General features: G+C 39.9%; 1 protein-coding gene across 1 annotated transcript in view; it reads left to right on the top strand.

Annotated features, from left to right (window-relative positions):
• Positions 1-4063: 4063 nt before the first annotated feature.
• Positions 4064-26110, top strand: part of CB5LP (cytochrome B5-like protein) — a 107934-nt gene continuing 85887 nt past the window's right edge. Inside the window, exons 1-2 of the mRNA XM_089419016.1 lie at positions 4064-4247; positions 4346-4392. Of these exons, the coding sequence (XP_089275142.1) occupies positions 4169-4247; positions 4346-4392 (126 nt within the window). The 5' untranslated portion in view covers positions 4064-4168. The remainder of the gene's footprint in view (positions 4248-4345; positions 4393-26110) is intronic.

The raw sequence follows: 26110 nt of genomic DNA, 5'->3' as shown, positions 1-26110 counted from the left end.
CAATTGTCCTCCAAATTCGACATGAAAGATCTTGGTGCTGCAAACTATATTTTGGGCATGGAAATTAAAAGAGATCGTACAAAGAGGAAGCTTTGGTTAAACCAGAGGAAGTATGTCGAGACAATACTGCAGAGGTTTAATATGCAGGATAGTAAACCGTGAAGGTTCCTATTCCTGTAGGTGTGAGGTTATCTGTTGAACAGTGTCCCAAGACACAAGAAGAGGAAGAGGACATGTCCCGTGTTCCATATGCAAGTGCAGTTGGTAGCCTAATGTATGCAATGGTTTGTACTAGACCAGACATTGCACATGCAATGGGAGTATTGAGCAGGTTTATGTCAAAACCAGGGAAGGAGCACTGGACAACAGTGAAGCGGGTTTTCAGGTATTTGCGTGGCACTAGTGATTATGGTTTGTGCTACCAAGGAAGACCAGGATTGGACAGAATATTGGATATTCATGGCTTTGTTGATGCAGACAGGGCTGGAGATCTAGATCAGAGAAGATCTACAAGTGGGTATGTGTTTAACCTATTTGGAGGTGCAGTCAGTTGGATGAGTAAGAAACAATCTATAGTGGCACTATCAACTATATAGACAGAATACATGGCAACCACTCATGCAAGCAAGGAAGTAGTTTGGTTGTAGAGATTATGTTCAAGTATGGGGTTAATACAGGAAGCTATAAGGATAGACTGTGACAGCCAAAGTGAAATTTTCTTGGCAAAGAACCCCGCATATCATTCAAAGACAAAGCACATTGATGTTCAGTATCACTTTGTGAGGGATATGATAGAAGACAAAAAGGTGTTGTTGGTAAAGGTGGACACTTTGAAGAATACTGCAGATGCATTGACAAAATCTGTGAGCTCTGAGAAGTTCTCTTGGTGTAGAGAAACAATGGGCGTTTCAGGGCTGGAAAAATGACTAAGCTCTCTTGTGGCCCCCTGTGGAAAGAAAACAACAAGTGGGAGAATGTTGGGTTGTGTTATATTCTTTCCACAACTAGCCCACGTAGTTAACCGGGGGGTTAGAGGGGGGGGGGGGGGGGGGGGGGCGGAGTACCCCCTTTGTTGCGCTGATTGTGTAGCGAGGGGGGGTCATTGGGGGTTTAAGGTGTACCTGTAACCCCACTTTATGGGGTCCAGGGCAACGCCCCAAAAAATTTTGGTTTTGGACGCTATGTTAGGTTGGGGGGACCCACCTATGGTTTTGTGCATGATTTTTGCACATATTTTTTTGGACGCGATGGTTTTCGGTCCATGGTATTGGATGCAATGGTTTTTCAGTCCATGGTATTGGATGCTTCGACATGTATAAATATGTATTATAACATTGAAAGGAACATAATGAAAAATCAAGCTAGTAGTCCCGGTTTTGGGATCCAGGGGAAAATCTCTGTGTATATGTGTTTTATGTGTTATGCTCTCGCATTGTTTATTTTCTGTGTTTTAGAATTCGTATGCAGGTAATTTCTGTACGGGGTTAAAACCTACACACATGGTTTAGTGGTCCCTAAACTAGACTGTGGATCATGGTAAGCCACTAGCCTAGTGACCCTTGAGCCATACTGTGGGTTGCGGTAAAGGCAAGATTGTGTTGCCTCGGTGGGCCTAGGAATCCTTGCCAGTGAATGGCATGATATATAGTAAAGCCAAGAGGTGGTTTTCTCTCCATTGGGCTTAGTAATCCCAGGTTTGGGATATGCAGTAAATCCTGGAGAGTGGGTCTCGGTTTCAGGCCTGGTGATCCTGGTTAGGATTGCGGTAAAACTTGAGAGGCTAGGAGACAAGAAAATTCCTCACGGTGTAGGTGGAGAAAGCTGGTGGCATCCATGCTTGTTGGCCTATTGATCGGATGGAGATCATGGTAAAGCCTGTTATGATGTGTTCATTGTGTTGGCCTAGTGATCCGGGATGGATTACGATAAAGCCTAGTTTCTGTTGATGAGGGTGAGGTGGTTTAGCCTCAGTATGCCCTGGTTGGTTCTTTTGGTTTGAGTCCCACATTCATGCTTGGAATATGGCACGGGGGTGAATGGCTGAAGAGAGATTTGGCTCAGCCATTCTATGGTCGGGTGGAACGTGGAAGTCCCATCTCAGGTTTGGTTTTTGCATCATTAATGAAAGGTTATTTCTCCTTGTATTTATATGAGAATTTTGATGGATTATATGTGGTTTATATGGTTGTACTTTCATGAGTATTTATGTTGTTATTATGCTGGTTATATGTGTGTTTTATGACAACAACTATGTATGGCTCTCAACATGTTTTTACTTGTAAATGAATGGATAATGTATCTATGGCCTAATAGATGATAATGCAACAAATGACATGAAGGAACAATGATTCACAACGATTCTCAGATAAGTATGAGAACCCTACACTTAATTATGTTGTTTACACCTGTAGGTTACATGTTGATGATATGTTTGACAAAATGCTTGTCATGGCTAGTAGGGGTTTGATTAAGGTTTTGTTCAACTTATTACTTTTGCAACATTATTTCCCTGTTCTTTTACTGTTCCTGAGTTATCATTCCATTGTGGGCAGTGACCTGGGCTTTGAGCTTGGACAAGTGGCTCAAATCCCGAGGTCGCTGGCATAACACTGGTAAATTGGGTCTTTGAACATTGGCAGGCAAGCCTGTGAGAGAGACTTTAGGTTTTTGGACGCTCTCTTGCCTATAGGATGAGAGTAACTGAGGCTTAAGATGTCCAGAACATTAGTGGGATTGAGGGATAGGATGTCTGAGTCGCTGACATGACTCCTGAGGGTTCTATTGCTGATGTGGATAGGTTGGTTGATGTGTTCCGTCGATTCCACTTCCTTAAGGTCACATAGGAGGTCGAATCCAATCATAGTAGCCTCTCGTCGCATGTTTACCACTGTTGGATGGTTACTTAGGTAGATGTGTGAGGAGGGTGGTTACATGTTATTTGATAACAATTACAGTAAATTCATATGCTAGCATATTTGATTATGCCCATATGATTAAGATTTCTTATTAAAGGAGATATTATTTTACCACATTTCAACATAACAATGCATAAGATTTAGTATCATTACAATTTTCTCAAAATAACTCCAAATATATTTATAACCATATTGTATACTTAAATTTGTTTTGATCCTATATTACTTAACAAATTTAATATTTTTATAATTTTCTCAAACAAATTCCATATAAAAGTCCTAAAAAAACCATTACATGTACCATGTGTATTGTTTTTTTTTTTTCAAAATATCCTAATCAACTTGGTACAAATTTTAATGCTTAGGTTCCTTTTTATCCCATATTACAGAATATATCCATATGAATATATTCCATCTCAACTTGATAATAAACATGTAATTTTGACTTCGAATCAAGTTTGTTTTGGTTTTTTTCTACTATGTTGTTTATGAAATTCGTAGATGGCTAATTGGTACATCTATGAAATATTTGTAATATTTAGATTCAGTAGAAGGATCACTATCTAGAGCTTAATTGTAAATCGAAATGTCAAGAAAATTGAACCAATAACCTCTTCATAACAAAGGTATTTGACAACAACAATGGAACAAGTGAAGTAAATTGAACCAATAACTTTTCAATAACAAAGGTATTTTGAGAACAACAATATTGTAAATCCTAACCCACGAGAGAATATAGAGAAAATTGAACCAATAACCTCTTAACTAAGATATTTTAAAAACCACGATAAAACAATATAAAGAAAATTGAACCAATAACCTCTTAACGAAGATATTTTAAAAACCATGATAAAACAAACAAGTGAAAGAAAGAAAAAAATAAAGAAATTATTTTAACATCCACGAGGCTAAAAATAGCCTATGAGACAGATTGCTTCTTAATCTGGTTGATGTATTTGGCCCTTTTTCTGTGAAGCTTCAAAATAAATACTCCTAGCTTCTGAACAAACGCCTTGCTAAATAGATCATCCCAATTGAACCAATAACCTCTTAGCAAAAAAATTGAATAACCTCTCAATAACAAAGCTATACAAAGGTATTTTGAGAATAACAATGAAGTTTAATTTTTAATTCCTAATCAAGTTGTTCCATTCGCATCCAAAAATAACATAACATTTGTCAATCTTTTTGAATCCTTTGCGAAGTATCACTCATAAGCAGCAGAGTTGAGCTGTCCGCAGTCATCAGCCAAAATGGCGAGCGTGGAGATAGGGATCCTGGTCTCGTTACTCGTGGCGGCTCTACTTGCAGCATTTCTTTTCATGGGCAAAGGTTTTTTTTTGAGTGCAACCACCTTTTCACTCTTTGCTTTCTTCTCGTCCGGGTTCAAACCATTAAATGTGTTTGCCGTCCATGATAAATGAATGCAGGGTCTCGTAGATCTGCCGCAACCAAGGCCCCTGTCAACCATCCCAGCGTACGTTATTCTTGAAGTGAATCATAATTTTAACGGCCATTTTTCTTGTCTGGTTTAAATATTGATGTTTTTGCATCTGTTAGTATGATCAATGGCAGTTTTAACCAAGTTTTGATATGCAGTATGAAAAATAATAGCTTCTAAACCATATTCCATCAGACCCCATTCCAAAAATTGAATCAATGTTGGTAAAATTCATTGCATAGTTGAGTCCCTGGGTTGTGGTATGGGGACACGTTGAGTAGTTGTTGTCAGTGACCGAGGTTTAAATTTGGACAAGCAGCCAATGGTAGAAATACTGTGTCCACATCCAAGATTGGTTAAAGTCCCAACAACCTTGATGAGCCAATGGATGCCATAAATTAAAATGCAAAGCAGCTCTGATTGTTGGCATCATTGCTGGCAAACATCATGCACCACACAGAATCCTAATGATTGTTGCCTGGTCCCTGGGAATGGGCAGAACTATGCACAGGGCAAGTTGGAATTGTGAATGAGTGATGATTCAAAACTTCAACCTGCCCATCTCCAGGGAGCAATAATTAATAATCTGCTTGGTGCTTAAGGATTGCTACTATGGTTTATATGTTTGTGCTTTTTAGTTTAAAGAAAATATACTCAAATAGTGAAAATTAATCATACTACTCAGCATTATGTTTCCTTTGAAGATCATGGAAGCTTCTGTGTTTCAAAAATAAATTAATGCCTCCAGTCCTTTCCAAGTGTAGTAGATTAAGATTTAGCACATCAAATTGGGGCAATCATAACAATGTGCAAATGGCTGTAAAGGCAAAATCACAGGCAAGGCTGAATGTGATTTGGATGTATTCTGCATGGTTAGGGATAGCTGTTTTTCCTACCGATATGTACAAGTAAAGGGAGTATGGAATCTGGATAGTTGAGAACTGAGGTTGGGAGGTTTCAGGATATTGTGAGTTCTGAGATGCCACTGACGTTAGTGGGTGAGATAGACTGCATATATTTCTGTTAGATCAATATCGATCTATCACATGTTATAAGGTGAAAAAGAGCACATCCTTATCAGCATCTAATATTATAGATCCTAATCACATTCCAGCTTGTAGTCACCAATCCAGCTGACTCAGAGTGAAAAGTATTGCAAAATATATCATGACTAAACTATATACTATGCTAGGAACTGAATGTTATTTATTCACACCATGATTATAGTTTCTTTTAATTCTAGAGATAAATAGTTAATGTTAACTAGATTAGCTTTATATATATGTTCAGATGGTCTCCTGATGTTTAGGAGCATTTGTATCTACTCAATACCATGTCACCCTTGCTTTATTGATTACGTAGCTCTAATTGCCTAAGTGCCGACAAAGCAATCTCGTGATGCCTTCTCTCTGTGCTATTCTGCTGTTATTTCCTGCATTTGTTCCATATTACATATGATTGTCTCTTTGGTTATGGCTTGACACCGGTGATGTTCTTGTAAATAACTCAAATGTGTACAACGTTGGCTTGCTTTTTACAGCATCAAGACTAGTTGTTACGTTGCTGATATTTCCATGCATGCCATCACTAGGAATGAAACCTTACATGTTCCTCATTTATTATTGTCATGGAGACAAGGGCTGGAGTTTATTGGGGATAACTGTGGGAAAACAGGTTATTCAAAAAAATTTCAGAGGTTTTAGTTAACTGTTAGACAAGATCAGTATACTCAAACAATCGAATATCCTCTCAGCAAGTATTCTTCTTTATAGGGTCTTTCTTCTAGGTTCAGATGCCATGACCCTTACATTCCATGGAAAACACCTGTCTTTGAATTCCGTATTCCAATCAGATTCCATCCCTCCCTTTATGGGTTTGTTATCCTAAATCCTTCAAATGCATCCCTTCCTCTATAAGATTTTGCTTACGAGGTAGCCTCGAGGGTTAGCTCAATTGGTCGAGTTCCTGTCATTAAAGCACCTCTGCTATAGAGAGGTCACAAGTTCAATTCTCTCGACACTCTTGCGGTCAGGCTTCGTGGTTGAGCCGACAGGAAGTGATCCTTTCCATTAGATCTGCGTTACAAATATTCCGTGGACATAGCTATCACTGATCTCCAAGAACCATGAACCACATAGAAAAAAAAAAGATTTTGCTTACAAGTTTTCATTGCGAGGAAGTCTCACTATCTTTGCTAGGTTAACATTTTGTTGAGGTTCTTGAGAATGTGCTGCTGCATCAAGCTCACTCTCTTATTCTAAAGTTGAGAATTGATGAGCTACTTCCAAGCTTTTCTCCATCGTTTGATCTTGTTACAAGTTTGTTGTCTTATAACTCCCATCCCTCAAAATCTTCTCACTTTGCTTTGGTAATTGTTTCTGTTTTGCTGAATGGTGTGGCCTATAGGCAGATGTCTGTACTCATGATACAATTTGCAGTTAAAAGGAAAATTTTCAAAATCTAAAGCCTGGACTGATTCCCGAATTTTAAAGTTGTTGATTTTGAGCAAAGGCTTCTCCAAGCCAATCTGGATATTAAATCTAGCATAAGTTGCCAAGGTTCCTTTGTTTGTTGAATCGACCATCTTAACATACTTTCCAGTTTTGTTTACTAGTTCTTTAAGGACCTCCTTATTCACCGTTACAAGCACATGAAAGGAAGTCGATTGTAAAATAGGTGTAGGAGAAACACCAATAGTAGGATTGAAATTACAATATTACTTCTTTATGAATAAGCCTGCTCTATTCATTAAAGTTTTAAACAAGGATCATTGTTAACGTCTCTCTCCCAGTCCATAACTAAAGCAAACTTTGTGAAAAAATAACAGTGCCCTTGTGACACAACATCCACTCCTCTCACTGTTCTCTACATCCTTTTGATCCAAGCATCAATGGATCTTTGGGAGTGCCAAAGATTAATGAAATGACAAATTATTGCCTTGCCTTTATACACTATTTTTTTCTCTTCATAACATTGGTCTCCTAGAAAAACTGGGCTAAAATTTGCTCTATGTAGGCATCCAATTTGGGGTAGGCAGGAAGGCAATTTGAGGTTCTTGAGAATGTGCTGCTGCATCAAGCTCACTCTCTTATTCTACAGTTGAGAACTGATGAGCTACTTCCAAGCTTTTCTCCATCGTTTGATCTTGTTCCAAGTCTGTTGTCTTATAACTCGCATCCCTCAAAATCTTCACTTTGCTTTGGTAATTGTGTCTGTTTTGCTAAATGGTGTGGCCTATAGGCAGATGTCTGTACTCATGATACAATTTGCAGTTAAAAGGAAGGCTGGATTGATTCCCGAATTGTAAAGTTGTTTATTTTGAGCAAAGGCTTCTCCAAGCCAATCTGGATATTAAATCTAGCATAAGTTGCCAAGGTTCCTTTGTTTGTTGAATCAACCATCTTAACATACTTTCCAGTTTTGTTTACTAGTTCTTTAAGGACCTCCTTATTCACCGTTACAAGCACATGAAAGGAAGTCGATTGTAAAATAGGTGTAGGAGAAACACCAATAGTAGGATTGAAATTACAATATTACTTCTTTATGAGTAAGCCTGCTCTATTCATGAAACAAGGATCATTGTTAATGACTCTCTCCCAGTCCATAATTAAATCAAACTTTGTGAAAAAATAACAGTGCCCTTGTGACACAACATCCACTCCGCTCACTGTTCTCTAGATCATTTTGATCCAAGCATCAATGGATTTTTGGGAGTGCCAAAGATTAATTAAATGACAAATTATTGCCTTGCCTTTAGACTCTATTTTTTTCTCTTCATAACATTGGTCTCTTAGAAAAACTGGGTAAAGTTTGCTCTCTGTAGGCACCCAATTTGGGGTTGGCAGGGAGGCAAATTAAAAACTTACATCCCCAAAATGGTTGATAGTTCTTTGTTAGGCACTATAACCCTCGAATTTGAAATGAGTGTTTTGACATGGACAAATAACCCTTGTCAACCTCATAGGCTTTGTTAAATTGAGGCTTTGTTAAATTTTCTAATCCTAGTAAATTGGCAAATTACTTCTTCGTAATTTTCTTGCTAAAAATACATTTTAAATTTAGCTTATTGAATAAAATGTACTCACTGGGATTTTTATCTGGCAAAATAAAATTATAGCAGAAGCAAATGAAACCAATTTTCACACATGCACACAGAAATATTTCTGCCCTTCAGATTAACTTCTCATTAAAAATAATATCAAAGCTTCCAAGGGCTCTCTTATTGGGAAAATGGCCCACCCAGAAAACAAATACAAGCTACTACAAAGTTTCTGAACTGGGCACCTGTACGCCCTGTATGGCCCACCAGAAATGCCTTTGATCAACTCTCAACCTGCTTCCCTCTTGGCCTGTTGTACAAACCCCTGCAGCCCTGCTGTACCCGCTATATGACTACACTATATGGCTGCTACTCATCTTGTTGTATGGCCACACTGTATTGTCCTGTTGCGCCCTCTCTCTTGGTTGATCTGATTAGTATGGCCACTCTCTCTTTGAAGCGTACGGCCTCCACTAATCTTTTTGCTGGCTGATCTCTTTGCTGTAGATTTCTGCCTTGCTGTCTTCTCTGTACTGATCACTAGATGAAAGTCCTTTATCACCCTTGATGAGATCACTCAATGTCGTTGTTGCCACAAAACCTAGCAGGCCTTAGGGAGGGAAACCCTACAAGGTATAAACTAGACAATGGGACAACAATGGGGTAGAGGTCCAATGTCACCTCAGCCAAAACCCCCTGCTCTTTACGGATTTTCACTGATGGGAGGAGTCCCGGTAAGGATGAGATCACTTGAAATATATATGCCATAGATAAGGTACCGACTCCCTAGTGATCCTACTAAAGCTCATTCAAAGAGAGGCACAATAAAAGTACAAGGCTTAAAAAAACAAATCACTCTCAAAGAAAAACCCTAGAAAAGAAAGCTCAAGACCTAGGGTTTTGATATTTTTCAATGGTAATAGGTATTCACAAGGTCAATGCCCGAGGGAAATGGTTTCTTATGATGATAATCAGCTGATCCAAAGCTCATGAAACCCTCAACGAAGTCCTTAAGTTGAGAGAATGAAGACTACGGTTTCCCTCTTAGGGAACTCGGAAAACACCTAGGGCAAGAGAATCTATGGACAAAATTTGAGTGGATGCCCATCAAATTGAGAGATTTTGTGGCAAATCAAGTCAACTTGATGTTTAGGCTCTCAAACCTCCAAAAGTCCTCTCTCCTAGAAATTCGCACCAAGCCCTAGTTTCTCCTATATCCTTGAAAGGACTAAAATTTTAAGGAGAGAGAAAAATGGGTAAAATTTTAGAATGATCACCAAAGACTTGGACTAGTGCCTTGTCCCTTGGGTGTATGGAGTCATGGATGTCAATGATAAGCCAATCTTGCTCTTGCGTTGTATGCTTTGGTAAAAGCTTGGCAAGTGAACTCAAAGTGGAAGCTATCACACACCCTGCATAAAATATGACTAAACTGGTTAAGGGTGTTGTTAGATTCCAAAGGATTAGGAGGTTTATGACCTTGATATGGAGGTTTAATAACATTCTTAGAAGGGAAACTATTTCTTGTTTGAAAGCACTGTTCACCATGTGATGGGCCCCAAAATTGGATAGTTTATAAGGCCCATTTGATCATTCTAGGCACCTAAAACATTTGTTTAACCCCCTTACTTGCATATTATAGAGTTAATTCAGTCTTAATGGGTTCTTAGGAATTCGATTTATCCTTTCTTATTATGTGCCTAATATCATTTATTTTGTAAAATATTGTGAGAATATTGAGAAGATTATGAAGATCTGTAGAATGAGAGAATTTAGGGACTTGCTCCTTGCTATAGGATGGACCAGGATTGGATAATAAATAAATAGGATATTATGAAAATATTTAACAAATCTGAAGATCCACTAGTTGAGAAAATCTAGGGATGTGTTCCCTGCTACAAGAGAAGCTCGAACTCAACATTTAATGAAGATTCTTGTTGCTGGGGACCAAATCTACTTTTTGAGAGATTTTGAAGGGGAAAGCAGCCCTCCTTTCAAGGAGGTTGCTTCTCCATCAATTTGTATAAGTACTAATTCGAATTAGCCTCTAGGGGAGAGGAATTTTTGGTATTTTTGAGAAGAAAACTTGTTATTCAGTAGTTCTACTTTCATTTCTAGCAGTGATGTACTTGATTTGTTTCCAATATTGAAAGATAGTTTCATTTTCAGCTTCTAAGGCTTGGTTTCCTTTATAGGACTCTAATTATCCTTGGGCTTGGCCATCCCAGGAGCTTCAGAGCCTTGCTGTACCATTTCGTTTATCTTCTTGTCAACACTTTTTTGTTTATCTGCATTTTTCATTTCTGCACTTAATGTTCATGCTTCATTTGCTGTAGGTTAGATTGATTAAATGATTGAAATGAGTTTGTTTTCAGGTTATTAGATAATCAATAGTGTGATGCATCATTAACATAGCTTAGTCAAATCATTTCATTGTTGGATTACTTAGATAGTTCACTGTTCTGAAATTTCTGGTTTTAGTAGTAAATTTCAACTGAATTTTAACACGTGTTAGTAAAGTTCTTTGGAGTTGATTCCACTTGGATTGAAGTCTGAAAACATTAAACTTAATCACTGTTGAGTATGTTGTCATTGATGTCAAAGCAGGAGTAGGTGTGGATATTGAGAACACTTGCGTTCCTTCTAGTAGAGATTCTTGCAAAAGATGAACCAAGTGGAGCTGCCACTTGAACAGGAACCTAACTCTAAAAGTCCAATATGCTAAGAACCAAAAGTTAGTCAAATACTGAGAGCAAGAAACTTATCCCTGACAACGGTGCCAGAAAATGTTTTCGACTAAGATGTACACCTAAGTGTGGGAAAAGTTTCCAACCCCACAAGGTATAATCTTTATGGCGCAATGCTTAGAGCAGGGGCTGTCACCTATTCCCTACTCACTCCGTTTAAGCTCTCTCCTAGACAAGCTATGGGGGGTAGTCCCTAAAGATGGTTAGTAAAGGAAAAACTTGTTGAAACAACAAGTTCGAGGAGACTAAGGTCAAGGAAATTACCTCTCAAAGTAACTTGATTTAGGATTATTTAGCAAGTAAGATTGTGCAATGTAAATATTAACTAGATAAATTCCAATTAGATCAAGATGGAAATAACAAGATAAACAGACCAATGCCTTAATAAGAATGCTCAATAAAGGATATAACACTTGCAAAATAGAAAGATGCTTCAAGTCACAAGATAAGTAATGTTGCAAGACAAGTTGTTAGTACAAAAGATTATAATAACTGTAAATATGAGCCATGAAATTTCAAATATAACTTTCAAAGAAAGACATGTTTGTACGTTAAGTAAAGATGCTTAACAACAATATAATGTTTAAAACACAATAAGCATTGAAATGACAAGTACAAGGAAGTAAAATGTTGAGAAATCCATTAGGGAAACATTAGGGTTTCTTATTAATTTGATCTCTCTATTACTTGACAATTTCTTGTGATTAGTTATTACTTCTTCTTCTTTGTTAATATATTTTCATCATCAAGAAAATTGCCAAAACTATGAAGATCACAAAGACAACAGGAGAACACAAGATGTAGGCATGCAGTCATGGCTAAACCCCTATGAAGGGGAAAACCCAGTCAAAATCTTCCACTAGTAGAATCAAATCAAATTGAGACAACCAGGACCTAAGACCAAGAACTTAGACTCCCTTCCCTCTATCCACCAAGTTAGCCTCCATGTAACCAAGTCAACTTTCTAGCCCCTTCCTTCACAAGTCAACATAAGTCTACTCCTCAATAAGAATTTTGGTCTGCTCTGCATTTTTGAGGCTTGGTCTGTACCTTCGGCCCTGCAATATGTCTTGGTTTCCTTTACGTGTGGCATAATCTCGACTTCCAAAGATCTCTTCCTTTGCTATGACAATTCCTTCCTTGTGATGATAAAAGACTTCTATATTAGACACCTTCACACTTTCTTCTTCACTTGAAAGTTGTAGATCGAATTCATGTGTGTGTATCTCATCTTCAGTAGGTCGAATAGTACTTGTATATATATTCTTCTTGTGTGAGGACGTGTCCCTTCAATGAGGCCAACTAGTAGAAGATGGAGCCGACTTGGTGGATGGAGGCTTATTAAATATTTTGACACAAAAACATATTTTTCTTCTTTAACATAAGGAGCCCAAGAAGGGTTCTTTACATAATGAATATGACTTTGACTTTTGACAAAAACCTAGAAGCCTTCAATGGAGGCTTTTGACCTAGAAACAAATGAACAAAGCATGAAACCCATGCTTAATAATAATTTTTCTTTTTTTAAATAAAATTTTATTTTTCTTTCTTTTGACAAATACATTACATCATGACTCAAATACAATTATGAAGACTGACACTAGTTACATTCTTCAACACTCCCTCTTAACTAGGGAGGTATTCATAATTATACATATATATAGGTACATGGATGAACTCAAAATGATATGTTCTACGAAGAGTCATAGCATATGCAATGCTAAAGATTAGATACTTGACCAAGGTATCTAATTGGTTGGGACTAAGGTGTTATCCAAGCTTCTGCCACTATAGGTACCATTAGGCTTCAACTCTAACACCAACCCATAGGGATCTAGGTATCATATCCAAGGTCGGAGCTCCACAAGACCAATGATACCCTCCCTACTTCGGGATCTAGACATCATCATAGGTTGGCCATATGTCCTCCCAAGCATCGTACAGGCACATAACCCAAGATGTTCATCTCTCCCTATAGACTAAATCAGATATATCCACTAGTCCAAGCATGCTTCCAAAATGTTCAACCTTCTTATGGAGAGATCTGCCTGTACAATCACAACCCCAATTAGTAACAAACTTTCAAATATATACAAGTTAGCACAAACCTACGGGGTCCTCAAATATTCTGATGCTGCTTAGGTCATCATCATATTATCCAAACACATTTCATCGGAAACTTCCTTCTTCAATTTTCCAGCAGCGCCAAACTCAACCTCAACACTTCTTCCGGAACATCTAAATCTTGTTTATAACTTCATTAATCAGGAACAACCATCTGCAGTGCTTTAGCTATTCTCTAATCTCATTCTTTCTTCAAAGTCTTCTGACTGTCACAATATGCCCTCCCTCTTAGCTAGGGAGATATACCCTTTCTTTATCCAAGCTTCTTCTTTATAACATAAACCTCTTTCTTCGAGCTATACAGGCTCTTTTATTTGTTTCATCATATCATCAGAGAAACTTCAACCTTTCAAAGCTTCATACCTTCAGGAACATCATTCTTTCTATGCAAACAAGGTCATCTATCCATTTTTATTGTCATCATCCATCTATCCATCATGCTCATCATTATTATCAAGTCATCTTCAATTATGCGGTAGGTGAACATCTTCATCATCTTGAAGACTATGTACCTGCAAATTTTCAACAAGAAGTTAATCCAAGCACAAATATAGAGTATGAAGTCAATTTTATTAATATAGGGTTAGCATGTCATCACAATGGGAGCATAATAGATCAGACTTAAGATATCAAAACCTAATTTAGATAGGTTTATAATCAACAAGGGTTACACTTTTCATGCCTTAGACTTTCACATCAATCTTATGCTAGGGTTTTGATCACAAACCCTAAATTCCAAAAACTAAACTTTAACAACTAAATTCAATCATAGCGAAAACATTTTACATCTAGGATATCATTATCATGTGAAAATTCATTGTCTTGAATTTTACTGTAGCAACTGATATTATTTCTTATGTTTGTTAAATTGATTAAACAAACTGTTCGTAGTTTTCTACGACAAATATCGAAACATATACACTGTAGCCTACAAAAATAAAATTTTGCGGAAAATAAATGCAAGCACATATATAACCACAATGACACAGTTATTTTTGGACAATCGTCCCCGAAAAACCTAATGTGGGAAAACTGGTGCAACAGATGAAGGTTTCTTTTATTTCTGTACAAGATACAGATAGATAAAATATAGGAAGAATCACTGAGAGAAATTTACTGATGAATTTCTCACACTCCACAATGTTTTTTTGACCTCGAAGAGGACCTTCTGCCCTTTCACTGTCCTCACTGTGTCACCCTCTGCGCAGTGACTGCGTAGTGCCTACATCACTCCTCTACGCTGATGAACTGCGTCCCTCCTCTGTGTTGCCCCTTCCAGATTTGTCCTGCACTCTCAGACTATTGCTGATGCCCTCTCTCTCCCACCTGCAACTCACTCTCTGACTCGATTTTCTCTTGCCGAACTTCAGCCACTGAGAAAATCGATCTACTTGAGCAACTGAGTATCTGCCCTGGTGTATTCTCCATCTACCCATCAACTTCTTCTTATAATCTTCTATTGGAGCACCAACGACCAAGATTAAAACATAATCGATGGCCCAGATTAATTCCCTGTCGATCCGTGTGAGTTTCTAGATGATTCTCACCACATCTCAATTAATACTGATTAATTAACCATATTCCCTAAGTTTAGACTTAGGAAATAATTAAAAATTGGTTAATAATCTAATTGAGACACTTCTGGGTGGAATTTCCAGAAACGATTTTTGGGTTTTGGAGAATTCATTCATTCTAGCCTCTCCACAAAGTTTCGTGGCTAGAACACATCCGATGCTACAAAAACTAACACTCCCTCTTAGCGAGGAAAGTGTTCTAGTGTTGCTGCCCCTTGTAGCAACACCCTGTCTCTGCATCATCTCTTGTCACGTTGCTGATGTCTGGATGTAGCTGCCCACCAACTATTGCACAACTCTGATATGTGTTGCAAACTTGCATTTGTGCTGTTGCTGACCTTGCTGAACTGTTGTCAACTACTGCATCTGCACTGCAACTCCCTCTCAATTGCTGCTGCTGAGAATCTATTGAAACAAATTCTCCACCATACCCATCTGTTCTCTGAACTGGATGAACTTAGCTCTCCCTAGAGATTTTGTGAGTATGTCTGCTACCTGATCGCCTGTGGGGACATACTACAGTTGGATTGCCCTACGTTGAACACAATCTCTGATGAAATGACATCTAATATCAATGTGCTTCGACCTATCATGAAATACTGGATTCTCAGAGAGTTTTATGCAACTCTGATTATCACAGTAAACACTGGTTGCTCCCATTTTCTTCCTGAACAAACTCACCAGCAATTTCCTAAGTCATATGGCTTCGCACGTAGCCGTGTTGGCTGCCATATATTCTACTTCTATTGAGCTCAATGCTACTAACTTCTGCTTCCTGCTGCACCAAGAGATCATCCCTGATCCAATGTTGAAGCAGTACCCAGAGGTACTTGTCCTGTCCATTGAACTACCTGCCCAATCTGCATCTGTGAATCTGCTCAACCTGACGTCGTTTTCTCGAGTATATTTCAACCTGAGTCCGATTGTTCCATGCACATATCTAAGAATCTGCCTAGCTGCTGCCCAACGTACCCTTTTCGATTCCACCATGAACTGACCAAGGGTATTGACAGCAAAACAAATGTCTGGCTTGGTGTTGACCAGAATCCAGATAGATGAGTGACCCAATTAGCTGTCTGTACAAGGTGGGGTCGACTTCCTTGACCCCTGATGCATCTATCTTTTTCCAGTTGGTAATCATGGGTGTTGCCATGGGTTTGCAATCCTGCATTCTGAATCTCTTCAGAATTTCTGTAGCATATCTCCCTTGCCCAAGGAAGATCTCCCCATTCTTTTGCCATACTTCCAACCCTAGAAAATAGTGCATCAACCCCATATCCTTCATGTCGAATTCTGCTGCAAGGTTCCTTTTGCAGTCCTTTATGAGCCCCGATGATCCTGTCAAAAACAGATCATCTACATATAAAACCAGAATGAGAGGCTCATTCTCCACCATTAGATAATAGAGATTGGGATCTGCATCACTCTTGATGAATCCCAACTGCTGCAAGTAACTGTCAATCCAACCGTACCATGCCCTGGGTGCTTGCTTGAGCCCATATAGGGCTTTCTTCAATCTGCATACATGAGTGCGCTTCTCATGAGTTTCGAAGCCTTCAGGCTGCTCTATGTACACCTCTTCTTCTATCACCCCGTTTAAGAATGCTGTCTTGACGTCCATTTGGTGAATTTCCCATCCCATTTGTGCTGCTAGGGATATGATGGATCTGATAGAGGTATATTTGGCAACTGGGGCGAAGGTCTCCTCATAGTCTATTCCTTCCTTTTGTGCATACCCCTTTGCCACAAATCTAGCCTTATACTTCTCTACACTGCCATCTGCAGCGTACTTGATCTTGTAGATCCATCTGGAACCCACAACTGATCTATCTTCTGGTCTAGGCACCACCTCCCAAACATCATTTGTCATGATAGAACTGTACTCTTCTACCATGGCATCCACCCACACCTGATGTTGTGCGGCTTCCTGAAAACTGGAGGGTTCTGCAACCTGAGCCACCAAGGCTTGGTATCTGTCGGGTTGCCTGCGCTGCCTCTTGTCGGTTCTAGGAGCTCCGACAAACTCTTTTGCGTCCTTCAAGGTCTGACACACTTCCCTACTGGTCCTACCACTAGTGGTGGGAGGTTCAATCTGTTCCTCCACCTGTTCCTGCTACTCTGTCTGCTGAGAACTTCCTAGATCTCCTACTACTGAGGAGATGCTGGTACTAGTCACTGTACTTGAATCCTGTGATTGTCCCCTTGCTTGTTCTACCTGCGATCCCTGCTGTTGCTGGACTAACGAAACATCTGATGACTGATCTCCTGCAAGCATCTCTCAAGATCTTTTGAAAGCTCTGTCTTCCATGAAATTTACATCTCGCCTCACTACAATCTTCTTGTTGCTAGGAATGTAGATTTTGTATGCCTTTGAGGTCTCGCTATATCCTACGAGATACCCCTTTTCTGCAGTCTAATCCAACTTACTGCGCTTCTCATCTGGAATGTGACAATAGGCCACACTCCCGAATATCCTCAAATGACTTACCTCAGGTTTTGTTAAAATTGAAAACTAGGGCCAAACTCCACCATGGACAACTCATATGATGGAGATGATATTTTTATTGGATTCCTCTCCATGAGAGGTGCAAGAATGATCTAAAGATCATCTCATTCTGACAAGTAGAAATGGGATTATGAATTTATTTCTTCTATGGACAAATTGTCAAGGTCGGCCAGATGTATAATGTAGGCTCATGAAGCCCGACAGTTCGTACAACAAAGGAGCAACTCTTCTTCTTCATGTGTTGACTTGGGTTGACCGAAAATTTCAGGCTAGAATTTTAGGATTGTTTTTGGGCCATCTGCAGCAGTATTGACCAGCATTGACCAAGGGTCAAACTCACTCCTTTGACTGCATTTTTTAGGCAGGAAATCCGATTTCCTTAGGCCACATCTCCTGGCACAGAAATCGAGGAATTTGTTGTTGTTTGACCTGCGTTGACCGCAAGCCCTTTGACCGCAGAGTTGACTGTGCGTTGACAGAGTTTGACTGAATTTTTCAGGACTGTTTTGGGTTGATTCAGACTGTCTTTGGAGGCTGAGTTGACTAGGTTTGATCGAGCTAATTTGAAGGAGACTTTCTGTTGGTTTGACCAGTGTTGACTTTCTGGTTAGGGCATCCTGTTGACTGGACTGTTTTATAGTGATTGGGCAAGTAAATTTTGTATGATCTACTCTCTCTCTTTGCTGAACTTTTGAAGAATAATAAGAAGATTTGATCAAAGAGTTTTCCCCACATTGGAGTTTTTTCCCTAGCATCAGCCAAATATTGTGTCCTTTTGTCTTGGCTTGTCTTTTGCTTATTGTTTATGTTCTATCTGCATTTACTATCAATGTTAATGTGATTGCTAATCTAGAAATTGATATTGGGCTAATAAGAAAAATTGAAGTAAATTGCTCTAAAGCATAGAACATACCATTGTTATCTAAAATTAACATGGTATTAGAGCTGAGGTGAAGACAAAGCCCAAGCAAGAGTGAGAAAAGCAATCACTGAGATTTGTTGGACAAGGACAAGATTCAATGGCCTCCTCATCTTACTTCAAATCTGATGACAAGCTCAATGATAAGTCTGATTATCATGCATGGAAGATGTCTCTTGACTTGACTTTGGAAGAGCATGATGCTATGGACTATGTGCAGGGAAAGATTGCTGAACCTCCTTCAAATGCATCGGCTGCCGCTAAGACAAAGTACAAGAAAGGTGAAGTCAAAGCTAAGAAGATCATCAGGGATTCTATTCATAAGCATTTAGTTGCTTACATCTCTGATTTGGGCACATCTAAGGAGATGTATGACAAGTTGGTTAGCATGTTTAAAGCTAGCAATGCAAACCAAGTCCTCTTTCTCAAGAACAAGTTGAAGGACATAAAGAAGGGAAGAGGAGAAGATATCCAATCCTACTTCATGAGGATCACCGAAATAAAAAATGATATTTTATCTATTGGAGAAGTTATAGCTGATAGGGAGCTCACTCTCATTGCCCTTGGAGGTCTCCCTCGTGAATGAGATGTGTTCAATACTACTATCCTCAACAATGACCAGATTCCAGGTTTTGATGAATTGTTGACTAGGTGTACTCAAGAAGAAACAAGGATGATAGAGAGAGACATGCCTTCAAATAGGAATGATCCTACTGCATTCTCCGCTCATGCTAAAAAGAAGAACAATGCAGGTTCAAAGAAGCAATGTCAAACAAGACTGGGATTCAAAGATGGAAGAAAGGGTAGATGCTTCATTTGTAACAGGTTTGGCCACTATGCTAGGGAGTATCCTAATAAAAGGAATACACCTCGGGATGATGACAACAACAACCGCAACAATTTCAGGGGCAACAACAATCAAAGGAATGGCAGGTTCAACAACAAAGGAAAAAAGATTGCTTCCGCTATTCAACATGGAAATGGTCGACCTACCAAAATATCAAGAAACTCCAGGTATGATGAATCTAATGTTGAAGATAACGAGCAAAAATAATTTTATCTTATATCTACCCTCTCTACTGCCTCTCCTTCGGATACCTTGGGAAATTGGTTGATTTATAGTGGTGCCTCGAGGCACTTCATTGGGTATAAGGAAGCTCTTTCAAGTCTGATAGAAAATGATACAAATTTGGAAATCATTCTTGGAGACAATGCCACCTATCCCGTGAAAGGAGTTGGGAATGTTACTCTTCAATTGAATCAAGGTAACACCATTCATCTACAAGAAGTACTATATGTACCCGATCTAAAGAAGAACCTAGTATCTATCTCGGCAATGGAGGACAAAGGATTCAACGTAACATTCATTGATGGAAAGGTACGTGTTTGGAAAAGAAATTTCAAAGAAGCATTTACTCTTGGATTCAGGGTTGACAGCCTATATCAAGTTGGAGGAAGTCCATTGGGAGCTATGTCTTGCGACACATCTCTTCAATCTGAATTATGGCACCGAAGGTTTGCTCATCTTCATTATAAGGCTCTACTCGATGCAAGGAAGATGGTGACATGTATGCCCGAATTTAAATTAGAACATGAAGGTGTTTGTTAGGGATGCGTTGAAGGAAAACATACAAGGGGACCATTCCCCTCAAGTGATAGCAAGACTACCGATAATCAAACAGGGAAGAAGATCAAAATATTGAAGACCGATAATGGAACCGAATATGAATCAAATGAATTCATTGACTATTGTAGAGAAGCTGTAATTAAGAGGGAGACTACTACTGCATATACTCCTGAGCAAAATGGAGTTGCTGAAAGAAAGAATCGTTCCATTATAGAAGCCACCCATGCCATGCTTCATGATCAAAGCCTTTCGAAGTTCCTATGGGGATAAGCTGCCAACACTGTTGTGTATCTACAAAATAGATGCCCTCATCAAGCATTGGACTCCAAAACTCCCGAAGAAGTTTTCACCGGTAAGAAACCTGATGTTTCTCACTTTATAATTTTTGGTAGCCCCGTGTATTTTCATGTGCCGAAAGAAAAGAGAAGCAAATTGGATGCATCTGGGAAGAAAGGAACATTTGTGGGCTACAATGAAACTTCAAAGGCATATAGAATCTATGTGCCTGGTCAAAGAGAAGTGGAAATAAGTCATGATGTCACCTTCGATGAAGATGCTGCCCTTGGGAAGATTAGGAACCTTCCTATTCCAAGGAAGGACAAAGAAGAAGATACAAGAAAGCAGGGAGAACCGTAGGATGAGCCGATGCCCGATGTTGAAGGATCGATGGATCCCATTGATCCACCTCCCCATGAGCCCTCCTCCTCAAAAAGGAGACCCTCATGGCTTAGGGACACTCTCGAAGATGCCGAGAGACATATTGCACCAAGGGGGACATTTCGTGAAAGTAAGAAGCCGAATAGGTACCAAGGGTACTTAGCTGCCATGAGCACCATTGTTCAAACTGAGCCTTGCACATTCGAAGAAGCTGTGAAGCACCAAGTTTGGAAGGATGCTATGAACGAAGAGTATGAGTCAATTATGAAGAATGATGTCTGGGATGTGGTCCCTAGACCCAAGGACAAATCTGTTGTCACCTCGAAATGGCTCTACAAGATCAAGCATGGAGCTGATGGAAGTGTTGAAAAGTTCAAGGCCAGGTTTGTTGCTTAAGGCTTCTCTCAAAAGGAAGGTGTGGACTATGATGAGATATTTGCACCAGTTTCCCGATATACCACCATCCGTTCGATCATTGCCCTTGCTGCCTCTCAAGGATGGAATTTACATCAAATGGATGTCAAGACCGCCTTCTTGCATGGTTCACTTAAGGAGGAAGTCTATGTAGAACAACTCGAGGGGTTCGAAGTTCTAGATCGAAAGACACATGTATGCAGGTTGAAGAAAGCCCTCTATGGGTTGAAGCAAGCTCCTCGGGCTTGGTATGAGAGGATCGACAACTATCTGATGAAGCTGGGTTTTACAAGAAGTGAAGCTGATTCGAACCTTTATTTCAAGGTTGAAAATGATAGACCTCTCATCTTGGTACTTTATGTGGACAATCTCTTTCTGACAGGTGCAGACCCTCTTATTTATCAATGCAAGAGGGAGTTGGCTTCCGAATTCGAGATGAAGGACCTAGGATTGATGCACTACTTCCTAGGCTTGGAGGTTTGGCAAAAGCTAGGTGAGATTTTCCTTTCCCAAGGAAAATACATTGTGAAGCTACTTGAAAGATTTGGGATGGTGGATTGTAAGTCTGTGACTACTTCGATGGAACTTAACTTCAAGAAGTTATGCAGAAGTGCTGCTGGGCCCGATTTGGGAAATCCTTCAGAGTATCGTCAACTCGTAGGGGCCCTAATGTTCTTGGTGAACTCCCGTCCGGACATATGCTTTGCAGTGAATACATTGAGTCAATTTATGGTCGAGCCTCATCACATACATTGGATTGCTGCCAAGAATCTCTTGAGATATCTCCAGGGCACAATCACCTATGGACTGAGATACACTGTCGGGAATTTGAGGCTCCATGGTTATTCTAATGTTGATTGGGCTGGCAGTGTGGTGGATCATAAGAGCACATTGGGATGTTGTTTCTCACTAGGTTCTGCTTTGATATCTTGGATGAGCAGGAAGCAAAAATAAGTTGCTTTGAGCACTGCCGAGGCTGAATATATTGCTGCTAGTATGGGTTACTATGAAGCTATTTGGTTGAGGAAGCTCTTTAGTGAGTTGTTTGGGCATTTGCTAGATACCACCGTGATCTACTATGACAACCAAAGTGGGATTCGTCTTTATGAGAATCCTGTGTTTCATGACCGCTCCAAGCATATTGATATCAAGTACCACTTTATCTAGGATATGGTACAATGGGGAGCAATAAGGCTCCATCACATTGGGACTGATGAACAGGTCGCAGATATTCTTACGAAGCCCCTCGAGAAGGTCAAATTCTTAACCTTTCGTGAACAACTTGGAGTCATGGAAAGACCCTCTTATGAGGGTCCCGTTTGAGTTGGATATTGAGCTCTGGGAGCTCTGGGGGGCTTGGGGTACTTCTTGGAGCTATGAGCGACCATAGGGTGAGTGGTTCACCTTCCCCTAGTGGTGCGCTGTGTACAGGGTGAGTGGTTCACCTTCCCCTGTGATACCCCATGATGGTTGATATATGCATATGATGAGTGGTTCACCTTCTCCTATGGCATATGAGCAGGATGAGTGGTTCACCTTCTCCTGCCGATACATCCTACCCATGCAGTCTGGGACTCATGGGAAGTACCTCTCATCTGGCCAATGAGTTGGGAAATGAGGATAGGGACCATAGTACTACCGATGGACGCATCGTGTACTACTGTACTCCCTATGCTAGGATGTTTGATATTGATCTGGGATCAATTGAGACTGACTTCGGGTCAGTGGAGAGTGGTAAGGTCTTGTGACTCACTCTCGATCATTTCTTCTTCATTATTTCTTCATGGTTCAACAGAGCAAAGTAGAGTAGGGATGACAAAGATGGTATAGATTGACAGATGGTTTGGCAGGTGGATTTCTCCCTAGTTGAGAGGGAGTGTTAAAATTGGCAACTAGGGCCAAAATCCACCATGAACAACTCATATGATGGAGATGATATTTTTATTGGATTCCTCTCTCTGAAAGGTGCAAGAATGATCTAAAGATCATCTCATTCTGACAAGTAGAAATGGGATTATGAATTTAGTTCTTCTATTCACAAATTGTCAAGGTCGGCCAGAAGTCTAATGTAGGCTCATGAAGCCCAACAATTGTGTCTCTTCACCCTCAACGTTGTGTATAAATAGAAGAGGCCTTTTCCTCATTTGGACACACCTCAACACACATCTTTCTCTCTCCTCTCCTCATTGGTTCGTACAACAAAGGAGCAACTCTTCTTCTTCATGTGTTGACTTGGGTTGACCGAAAATTTCAGGGTGGAATTTTAGGATTGTTTTTGGGCCATCTGCAGCAGCGTTGACCAGTGTTGACTGAGGGTTAAACGCACTCCTTTGATTGCGTTTTTCAGGCAGGAAATCCAATTTCCTTAGGCCACATCTCTTGGCACAGAAATCGAGTAATTTGCTGTTGTTTGACCTGCATTGATTGTAGAGTTGACTGTGCGTTGACTGAATTTTTCAGGACTGTTTTGGGTTGATTCAGACTGTCTTTGGAGGCCGAGTTGACTGGGTTTGACTGAGCTAATTTGAAGGAGACTTTCTGCTGGTTTGACCAACGTTGACTTTCTGGTTAGGGCATCCTGTTGACGATGGTTTGATTGGACTGTTTTATAGTGATTGGGCAAGTAAATTTTGGATAATGTACTCTTTCTCTCTCTGCCGAACTTTTGAAGAATAATAAGAAGATTTGATCAAAGGGTTTTCCCCAAATTGGGGTTTTTTTGCCTAGCATCCGCCAAATATTGTGTCCTCTTGTCTTGGCTTGTCTTCTGCTTATTGTTTATGTTCTATCCTCATTTACTATCAATGTTAATGTGATTGCTAATTTGGAAATTGATATTGGGCTAATAAGAAAAATTGAAGTAAATTGCTCTAAAGCATAGAACATACCATTGTTATCTAAATAACAGGTTTCTTCCCGGTGAAGACTCTCTCTGGCGTTTTCTTCCCCAAAGCTCTGTGAGGTGTCCTGTTTTGAATCTACACTGTTGTGTTGCATGCTTCTTCCCATAGAAATCTAGGCAAATCGTGATCATACAACATGGCCTTTGCTGCCCCGACTATAGTTCTGTTCCGTTCCGCTACTCCATTCTGTTGTGGATTGTAGGGAGATGTCCACTCTCTTTTGATACCTTCCTTTGTGTAGAAATTTATTCTTTTACAGGGAGCTCTTATCCAGGTTTAGGATCTACTACGGATCTCTGCCTTAAGATACGGTCTTTATCCATGTATTCTTTACCATTATCTGAACATAGTACCTTGATTTTTTTCCTTGTCATGTTTTCTACGAGAGCCTTGAACTCTCGAAACCGATCAAGGACCTCATCCTTGGTCTTTAAGAAGTAGATCCAATTTTTTTTTTTTTTAGTTTGTCTGGAATGGTCATAAATAAAGGTGATGAAATACTTGCCATCGCTAAGAGCTCTGGTGGACATAGGGCCGCAAATATCTGAGTGTATCAATCCCAACATGCCATTGGCTCTGCTATCACTTCTGGGAAACGCTGCTTTTGCGTACTTCCCAAGTACACATCCTCAACATAGATCATTGTGCTCGGTGTTGAGAGCTAGAACTCTTGTTATAGTCTCTCTGAGCATCCTAAGTGCTCCATGGTGCAAGTGTCCCATCCTCCTGTGCCATAGTTCATTCAACTCCTTCCTATTGTTGTTATCACTGCCTATCAGTGCCATTGGAGAATCGATCTGCAATCTATATAGCCTGTTGCTTCGAGCTCCAATCTGTCTCACCTTCTTCCAGCTGGGATGCTTGACATATACTTTCTTTCCCACAAAGTATACATCGTACCCCTTGTCCTGCAACTGGGATACTGAAATTAGGTTCATACCCAATCTTGGCACATGCAGTACATTAGTGGCGCTAGTGTTGGTTCCTGCTTTCGTCTGAAAATCTATGGTGCCTCTCCCTACTGGAGTACACTTAGTTCTGTTGCCCATAGTGATCTGGAAGTCCATTTGCTCCTCTTGATAGCTCGAGAAATATTCCCTTACTCCAGTCATGTGAGCTGAAGCTCTACTATCAATATACCAGACACCAGCTGATGCTGATCCTGACAGACACACAAACTCATCTTCCAATCTGGAAGATAATTTTGAGGCTTCTTGACTATCCATAATTTCCTGTGCTATTTTTCCTTCCCAACATTGAATTTGCAGCTGCAAAATACACATCCTGCTTTGCGTGGAAACTACTGCGCTGCTCCCTCTGCCTCTAACAAATCTCGATCCGGAAAATTTTATTCTTTGTTGACTCACTCAGAGAATTAATTTTCCACGAAAATTTGCCCACCTAGCCAATGGACCGCGCAACCTCTTGTTGGCATTATGATGCATGTGTTGTACTTGATGGCAACCCTCTCATAGAAGATCATCTCACTTATATACATTCAGATGAATCTACAAAAGAGATATCAGATGTGACATAATACATAGATGCAGGACAGCTCAAAGGAATCAAATGGCAAGTTCTTAGTAAGCTTTGCCATCAAGTCCAAAGGGGGAGATTGTTGGCATTATGGCTAAAGTATTGTCCTTGATGGCAACCCATACAGGTGATAGATCACAGTACTTCAGGTCAGTAGCAGAGATTGATGATCAGCTCTCAAATATTGAAGAAAATAAGGGGTACGCAGGTACACCGTACAGAAGGTGCGTACACGCAGGTCTGTCTTACATAAAGTGCGTACATACTCGCAGTTATCCCGTTCATGAGGTGCGTACCCCCAGTTCACTCACTTCAAGGCAGAGAAGCGCGCTCACGTGGGGTTTCTTATGTTTGGCCCGTGGTATCTAGCCCGCCGTTCTTGATTCTATGGTTTTGGCCCGTGGTATTGTTTTATATTATTATTATTGAGCCCCTATTGATCCATGATTTTAGGAAGAGCTTGCCTATATAAAGCAAAGGAGATCATTTGGCTAAACACTAGTGAAAATGAGAAGATCTTAAGAGAAGCTAGATCTGAAATTCTTGTAATCGGTTTGTGAGAGAGAGTTGAATCAATATCAAGGAGAAACATGAGAATTACAAGTCGGATCTACTAATGGGTTGATATCTCCTCGGCGCATGTTCAGATCTGTAGATCTGATAGTCTGGGTTATTCTTGAAGTCTTGAAATTATCTATACCCGCAGGT

This window comes from Pinus tabuliformis, chromosome 3_2, assembly GCF_031772625.1.
Source record: "Pinus tabuliformis cultivar Carrire ecotype Pingquan chromosome 3_2, CPIR1, whole genome shotgun sequence".
Classification (NCBI taxonomy): domain Eukaryota; kingdom Viridiplantae; phylum Streptophyta; class Pinopsida; order Pinales; family Pinaceae; genus Pinus; species Pinus tabuliformis.
This window is presented reverse-complemented; position numbering and strand designations above follow the sequence as displayed.